Source organism: Arachis duranensis, chromosome 9, assembly GCF_000817695.3.
Source record: "Arachis duranensis cultivar V14167 chromosome 9, aradu.V14167.gnm2.J7QH, whole genome shotgun sequence".
Classification (NCBI taxonomy): Eukaryota; Viridiplantae; Streptophyta; class Magnoliopsida; order Fabales; family Fabaceae; genus Arachis; species Arachis duranensis.
In genome coordinates this window covers 114,720,127-114,728,121 of record NC_029780.3, presented here as the reverse complement: position 1 = coordinate 114,728,121, position 7,995 = coordinate 114,720,127, and the positions used below count along the sequence as shown (strand labels likewise).

Below are 7,995 nucleotides of genomic sequence, written 5' to 3'. Positions count from 1 at the left end.
TTCTTAATCTTGTAGTTAAAGTCAAATTGTGACCCTAGAAGCAATATTTTAAAAAAAGTTTGATTACTTTCATGTATTTTTATATGGAAAAATATTGTTTATACCATTAATTATATCTATATAATAAAAAAAGTTTAGAAGTCAACACTTAACCAATTAAAAAAAGTAAGTAATTCAATACCATTAGATGTAATCTCACACTATAAAAAATATTAATAATAATTAATTAATAATTACATATTATAAAATTTGTTGTCCCTATCACCCGAATTATTATTGGAACTAGAAGCGATTATCGACTGGAGAAATTTGATTCAAAAATTAAGTGAGAAAGAAGAAAGAAGCGGAAAAGATAAAAGTTTACCCAGTGATCAAGCAACAACACAAACAACCCATTTGGCGCGGATTGCATCGCCATTTCACCCCTCTCCGAACATGGAATCGGAACCCGAAACCGACGTTGAATCTGAGACTGAGCATTTCAACGGAATTTCAAACAAAAGAATGTCACCGTGGGAGTCCTTCCTCCGAAACCAACAAGATTCCATCAGATCGCTCTTCAACCGCCGCAACCGCCCCTCCTCCGCCCTTCCTCCTTCTCCAAAAAACAACTTATCCTTCAAACCCATCCCTCAGCTCTCTCCTCTCGCCAACTCTGTCGTCGCTCGCTCTTCTCAGTTCTCCTCTCTTCTCTTCTCTTCTTCCATTCATTCCAATTCATCAAAAACCGTCTAATCTAATTGATTTCATTCTCTTTCTCAGGATCCTTGGAGTTTCGACTCACGAACTACAACACGCCTTCGATTCGGAGCTTCCGTTGAGCGTCAAGGAGCTTCTAACTTACGCTAGGAACCTTCTGGAGTTCTGCTCCTTCAAGGCTCTTCACAAATTCACCGCCACTCCCAATTACCTAAACGACAAGCACTTCCGTCGTTTGACCTATGACATGATGCTCGCCTGGGAATCCCCCAGCGTCGAGAGCGACGACAATGTCTCTCTCTGTTCTCATAATACATAGTTCAAATTGTTAACAAAGTGTGTGATGTGATGAATGATGATGTGATCAAAATTGCAGGAAACTCCTAAATGCAGAAGATACGAGGCTAATGGTGATGAAGATGAAGGTTCCTTCTTCTATTCCAGTTCCACTAACATGGCACTTCAGGTTCTTTCTACTTTCTGTTTTCTAATGAATAATGAACGATGCGGCATTGCGATTTGTTTGATTGTTTAGTTGGTTGGAGTTAGGTTGATGATGAAAAAACGGTTGGTCTGGAAGCTTTCTCCAGGATAGCCCCTGCTTGTGTTACTGTTGCTGATATAATAACCGTCCACAATCTCTTTAGCGCGCTCACTGTTTCTTCCGAGAATCGCCTCCACTTTCTTGTTTATGACAAATACCTAAGATTCCTTGATAAGTATGGCTATTGTTTTGCTTCCATCAACTTCAGTTTCTGTTGGATGACCTTTCAGTGATCTGCATTGTTTGTTTGTTCTTAACAATGCGGTGCATGCAGAGTTCTGAAGAATTCTAAAAATGCGCTGGCTGCTTGTTCTGGGAATCTTCAGCTTGCCGAAGAAGAGATTGTCCTCGATGTTGATGGAACAATACCAACTCAACCTGTTCTTCAACATATTGGAATGTCTGCATGGCCGGGTGAGTCATTCTATCAGGCATTCATATAGTCTAGTTGCCCCTGTTGATTATAGGGTCTCATTCGATCTTGGACACCGAGTGACTGAGATACTTCTAGGATGATAGAGCCATAGAGGGTTCCTATAGTTTGCATTAATAGTATCTAGCTCTTTTTTGTTATCTTCAGGATTGATGGAGCCACAAAAATTATTCATTCTGCTAAGTGAATCCTTCTTCTTAGAATTCTTTTCTTTTTCTTCTTATTTTTTGTGGCCCTAAATAGTCTTTTAGAATTTAGGTGGATGAATCCAGCAAGTTGGAGTAATTGTGGAATGAAGTAAGCTATTGCTGATCATGCAGTTTTAGCCATTTCTTTATGCATTATGTATGAACAATGCGTTGAATAACGGACTTAGGAACCCCAAATTTCTTACCTTCATAGGGCGGTTGACCCTGACCAATTATGCTCTATACTTTGAGCCACTTGGAGTTGGTTTGTATGAGAAAGCTATTCGATATGATCTCGGCACAGACATGAAGCAAGTCATAAAGCCTGACTTGACTGGACCCCTTGGTGCTCGCCTTTTTGATAAAGCCGTGATGTATAAATCAACTTCTGTGTAAGTTGTAACAAATACTTTATGAGACTGGTCTATATATTTCACTCGCTTTCCAATTCAAATTTTATGGTTTTTCAAAATGTATTGACAGAGCAGAGCCTGTTTATTTTGAATTCCCTGAATTTAAAGCAAACTTCCGTCGTGACTATTGGTTGGACATTAGCCTGGAGGTTCTCCGTTCTCACCAGTTTATCAGAAAATACTACCTTAAAGAGGCACAGAAATCAGAAGTACTTGCCAGGGCTATGCTGGGTGTTTTCCGGTATCGTGCAGTTAAAGAGGCTTTCAAGTTTTTCTCATCTAACTATAAAACCTTGCTTACTTTTAGCCTGGCTGAAACTCTTCCACGGGGAGATATGATCTTGGAAACCCTGACAAATAGCTTGACATATCTAACTGCTGTTTCCATTAAACGTGATATTCCTGGGACTTTAGATACAAAAAGACAACCGGTTTTATCTCCACCGTCAGTTGTGGCACTTTCCTCTCATGGATTTAAATCAAAATGTGTGGCTAATGTTTATGAAGAAACAATTGCTGTTGGTGATATCCGTGTTGGTGAGATAAGTCCCTTGGAAGTGGCAGTGAAACAGTCCCTTAATGACACTGGAAAAGTTGCAGCTGCACAGGCAACTGTGGACCAAGTGAAGGTTGAAGGCATTGATACAAATGCTGCAGTAATGAAGGTTCATTATGACTTTTGTCCCATTATCATTTTGTTTGCTTTTTTTTTTTTTAAGAAAACTTAAATCACAACTCATATTCATCGTGGAAATCATGGTAACTCAATTTACTGCTTCTGCATTAATGAATAGCTTAGTCTTATTGGTGATTCAAATGAGCTGAAAATGTGATACCTCATGCTCTCGCTAGAAAATAATTTATTAAAATCTTACAAACACTTCAACTTACATGTGCTGAAAATAATTAGAACTGTAAATGCTTCCTAAGCACCATAAAAATACTAATTTGCTGGATTCTAGTTGAATGCAAAATAAGTAAAATATATTTTGTTTTTGCTTTTGGTGATATCATTTGTTCTCCTCGGTACATCTAAGCTCAATATAAATAATTTGCTTCATACTGAAATTGTATTTCAATTTTCAACTCAAAAGATATGCTCAATGGGTTAGGCTATCTATAAGCCCAGAATATATGCTCATTAGAAGATTTCCTCAAGCAGATAAGGAAATTATAGATGGAGCCTATGGTTTTTGCTGTATGATATGGTATGGATGATTTGTTTATCTCCTTGTAGGAACTACTATTCCCATTGATAGAACTTGCTATCCGACTATGGCATTTGACCTTGTGGAAAGACTTTTGCAAATCAACATTGTTTTTGATTCTCTCCTGCTATGTAATTATAAGGTAATATTTCGACTGTAATATTTGGCATATTATTAGGTGACCATGTTAAAGCAGGTTACTCTATGCATAAATTGTTTCAATTTGGTTTTCCTTAGAGTTGAAAATTATTAAACCTTCATTCATGGTCCTTAACTTCGTCTCATCAATCTCATATATATAACCATTGGTCTGAATCCTTAATCTATCGAGTTAGGCCCAAGAATGGGGTATCGTTAGTTTCTTATTGTTTTCCCCTTGGACTTATGGACAGGACTCAACTTCATTACTAATCGGTGTATAAATTTAATCTGTACTGGATATTGAGATTTAGCTGCAAAGTAACTAAAATCACATAGCAAAAGATACTCAAAAATTGATTGCCAACCGGATCTGACAGTGATCGCTGTTTAATAATTGATATTCTTGTGTTGAAGATTGGATGATAAACAAGTTTGTTAACATTGATGTACAGGGGATGGATTCAATATTTAGTGCCATCAATTTTCATGTTCACTGCAATTGTCATGCTCTGGCATAGGCATTTTAGAAAGGGACGACCATTAGAAGCATTCATAATAACTGCGCCACCAAATAAAAATGCAGTAGAACAACTGCTGACATTACAAGAGGCCATTACGCAATTTGAATCACTTATTCAAGCTGGAAATATTGTTCTCCTGAAAATGAGAGCGCTTCTACTTGCTCTATTACCACCAGTGGGTATCCTAGTTGTTGTCTATTTCATTGTAAGCTGTATGATGGTTAAACAAATTGATTCATAAGGAACTTTATTTTCCTCCTGCAGGCTACAGAGAAGGTTGCAATGTTCATGGTTTTCATAGCTGCCGTGTTTGCTTTTGTTCCTCCAAAATACATATTTTTGGTGGTGTTCGTTGAGGGTTACACAAGGGCGATGCCATGGAGGAGGGAAAGTAGTGCCAGATGGATAAGGCGCCTTAAAGAATGGTGGGTCAGAATACCAGCTGCACCTGTCCAGCTCATTAAGGCTGAAGAAAGCAAGAAAAGAAGATGATGTTGCGTTTACTTGCATTGTACTTCAATCATATGGCTTGATACCAGCATAGGTTGACACTATTCCATGGGTAATCATCAATCATTAACCCAATATTAAATTTTTGTCTATCCCATAAGCGCGAAATGATTTTTGTTTTTGGCAGCTAAGTTGTATATTCTCTTACCTCATTCGTGCTTTCCCCTTGTACTAAACCCCAGTTCATTTGGAAGTTTTGTATGGCATAATGTGCTTTCACTTCAACATACCAATTTTGAATATCATAGCTGTTCCTGTGGTTAGGTTTTGAAAGCTCATTATCATACATATCAGACATGTTACAAAATTATCTCCGGAAAACATTGACAGGATTGTATACAGGATTCAGAGAAAAGCTTATTATTTTATGGATCCGTATGTGCCTTCACTAGCGTTTCAAACTTAGAAAATCTTCTTCTTGATTTAACGCGTGCTTAGTAGGATATAGCATGTATTTCTTTTATGTAAATCACTTGCACCAATATACCTACAAAAGTCAGGGATGGTTTCATTAAATATTTTCTTAAGAACAAAAAATCTGAAAAACTTGCCGGTTTCTATCTATTTTGCACCAATTTGATGAGAAACAAGACCAAATGGAAAACGATAAAGTTTCATATTTAACAAAAAAAAAGGATCTAAAGTGACAATGTTAGTAAAGTGGTAAAATAATGTTTTAATTGCCTTTAAATTTGTAACATTTATTATTTGTGAACCCCACTATTTTAATTCAATGGTGATTAATAGTGTACTTTTTTCTCTAAAATGACAATACAACTTTAGAAGAGCCGGATCCACAAAAAAGTGTTTGATGGCAACATTCTGTTAGCACGAACCCAATGCTTTCAAGATTTTACCTATCAGGGACATAGGAATAGGGCCATAGAGGACTAGGGGTGTTGGGGTGAAACACTAATTCGAAAAAAATACAATTGGGGGCATTTTTACTCTTTAGAGGTGGGTTAACGTTAAGTATCCTTTGACCAAAAAAAAAACGTTAAGTACCCTCAGCCTTTACATATTTTATCAATTTTACAAAAAATAATTAAAGAAAAGTTTATTATTTACAGTTAAAATATGCTGTAACTCCTTTTGTCTTGCAAAGGCTTCTGAACTCCTGTATGTTGTGAAAATGCTTGAAGATCCAATTTGCACAAACCATGAACTAATCTACAGTATTCGATGGTAAATGCAGGAGGTAATGATGACATATAATGGTGTGATACACCTTATTATCAATTATACATTTTCTGGCCAGAACTCCCTGAAGAAAGCACGCTCAAATTCCTTCTCTTGCATCTTCCTCTCAAACTCCTCCATCTTTCTAATCCGTTTAGAAAGTGCTTTGGTTTTCTTCTTAGTTTCCTAAAAGCAATTGAAGTCGATGAAAATCAGGAAATCATGTCATGTACAATATCAAAGAACAAGCAGATGATGTAGAAAATAAAGACAGCAAGCTGTCACGATGTCAAAATAGCAGCAAATCATATCAAAAGGGATGTATGACTCAATATCTTCAACCAGACAGCTCGGCCAACTAATGGCGAACATTGCACAATTATGCTAAACTACCAGAATATATTGCCAAGCCAAAGTCCTTCTCCCAAGTAAGTTGCCAAGCTATAATTTTTAACATAGTCTAAATCAAATAGAACATAGAACGGTAGATAATCTTAGATGACAAGATTTAGAAAAGAAAAAAAATAGAACATACCTGCTTATTGTTTTCCCTAGAACCATCATCAGTATGAACAGGTTTGACAGCCTTTTTCTTCGCTTTATCTGCTCCCAAACCTCGCTTATTATTCTTCACATATGTTTCTACAGGCTCTAATCTACCCTGTTTGGACAATAAACTTATTATATTTTCTGCAAGCGAATTGAAATTACCTTACACAAACTAACTATCAAAGTTTAAAAATAGACTACAATTGCTGAGAAAATGGAAGCATTGCAAGAGTAGACTTGCAACCACTGTTGGAATTGGGGTGACAAACAAACATAACCTCATAAACTCATTAGTGATGTATAGGCATTCCACCATTTATTATGCTTCTAATATAGTGTGCAACACAGATAGGCTTCACAATTTATAATCTCAACATGCAAAGTGATGTGAAAGAAAAAAAAAAAAAAGAAAAAGGACAGTCCTGCAGTCCATCTACGTCTTAATATTTAGAAAAACCAAACCAAATTCAACTCATTTTCCCCCAAAAGTATACAAATTTTCCAACGGAATTATCAAGAAAATAGTTTGACGTGAATTCACAGTGTAACATAACTGTTCAAAATTATATCAGTGTTATGATTGCTGATTCCATCTTCAGAGAGTAAGAAGATAAAAAAAGGGAAAAGGAAATACCTGCTCAGAGACCCCAAGACCGGTGCCTTCTTTCCAACCATGCTTCTTCAATAGCTGCCAAAATAAGAAAAAAGATACCCACGCATATTACATTACAAGAACCAAAACAGAAGGAAAAACTGAAAAATCATCATCATCACGGTAAACGGTGAAAGAAGTGAAAGAAACAAAGTACCTGAAATCCTATATTGGAAGAGTTGATTGCTGTTGAAGAACTAGTTGAACCCAACGTATCTTCCATGGCTTTATAATATACCCCCCTTATTCTGCTATACACACAAGTAACCATCATCAATTCACTGCAGCAACATAATATAATCAAACAATTCCAAATCTATTTAATTACTTGAAAAATTCAGCATTTAGATTCCTAAAACCCTTTTCCTGCTCTGTTACAAACCCTAGAAAGATTAAGAAAAGTGCACCCTGAGATTAAACCCCTAATAATCCACACAAAAAAGAAAGAAAACAAGCGTTTGAAACCATCGGTACCTGCCTCAATCCCTTAACCGATAGAGTCAGATTTCAGGACGGAAAAAACTGCCGCCTCCGTCGTCGTCGTCGTCGTCGTCGGTCTTCTCCCTCTCAATCTCCCTCTTCCTCTCTTTAATTTTGTTTAGATTTTTTAGTTTTATTATAAAAATTTATCAAATTAAAAAAAATTATTAAAAACTTTTTTTTATTAAAATAATATCATTTTAACAAATATTTTTTTTTGACATTAAAAACACTTAATATTTATGTTTCTACTAAAAAGACGCTGAACGGGCGGGTAGGCCCATAATACAACGAGAATTTGGGCTGAATCCAACAAGCCCAACCTCAAGGGCAAAATAAGCTGATGTCGTTTAGCTTCCAAGGTTCGAGCCTTCAACTCATCGCGAGCGTTTCTTCGTCGTCGAAAGCTGAAGCAGCTGATTTTAGTTGGTAAGTGGTAACAGAATTTCTCATTCACACTCTCTTTGTGTTTGACAAA

The 7,995-nt window shown here is 36.5% G+C and overlaps 3 protein-coding genes across 6 annotated transcripts in view; 2 read left to right on the top strand and 1 right to left on the bottom strand.

The window, feature by feature from the left end:
* The first annotated feature begins 302 nt into the window (after positions 1–302).
* On the top strand, positions 303–5,031 carry LOC107467577 (uncharacterized). Its single transcript, XM_016086707.3, has 10 exons — positions 303–677; positions 763–991; positions 1,076–1,165; positions 1,249–1,418; positions 1,518–1,657; positions 2,079–2,256; positions 2,348–2,942; positions 3,515–3,627; positions 4,079–4,322; positions 4,412–5,031. The coding sequence occupies exons 1-10, from the start codon at positions 436–438 to the stop codon at positions 4,637–4,639; spliced, it is 2,229 nt and encodes a 742-aa protein (XP_015942193.1). The 5' UTR covers positions 303–435; the 3' UTR covers positions 4,640–5,031.
* A 668-nt stretch (positions 5,032–5,699) lies between these two features.
* On the bottom strand, positions 5,700–7,643 carry LOC107467589 (uncharacterized). 4 transcript variants are annotated; one of them, XM_016086723.2, is made up of 5 exons: positions 7,512–7,643; positions 7,195–7,288; positions 7,020–7,073; positions 6,372–6,497; positions 5,700–6,022 (listed from the first exon to the last, which is right to left on the bottom strand). In XM_016086723.2, the coding sequence occupies exons 2-5, from the start codon at positions 7,258–7,260 to the stop codon at positions 5,897–5,899; spliced, it is 372 nt and encodes a 123-aa protein (XP_015942209.1). In that variant the 5' UTR covers positions 7,261–7,288; positions 7,512–7,643; the 3' UTR covers positions 5,700–5,896. The 4 variants fall into 4 exon arrangements, with proteins under 4 accessions (XP_015942209.1, XP_015942212.1, XP_015942210.1 ...); XM_016086726.2 differs by having other exon boundaries at positions 7,195–7,285; positions 7,516–7,643; XM_016086724.2 differs by having other exon boundaries at positions 7,195–7,285; positions 7,512–7,637.
* Positions 7,644–7,889: 246 nt separating this feature from the next.
* LOC107467568 (thioredoxin-like fold domain-containing protein MRL7L, chloroplastic) overlaps positions 7,890–7,995 on the top strand; it is a 2,656-nt gene continuing 2,550 nt past the window's right edge. Inside the window, exon 1 of the mRNA XM_016086699.3 lies at positions 7,890–7,946. The gene's annotated coding sequence lies outside the window, so the exon portion shown is untranslated. The remainder of the gene's footprint in view (positions 7,947–7,995) is intronic.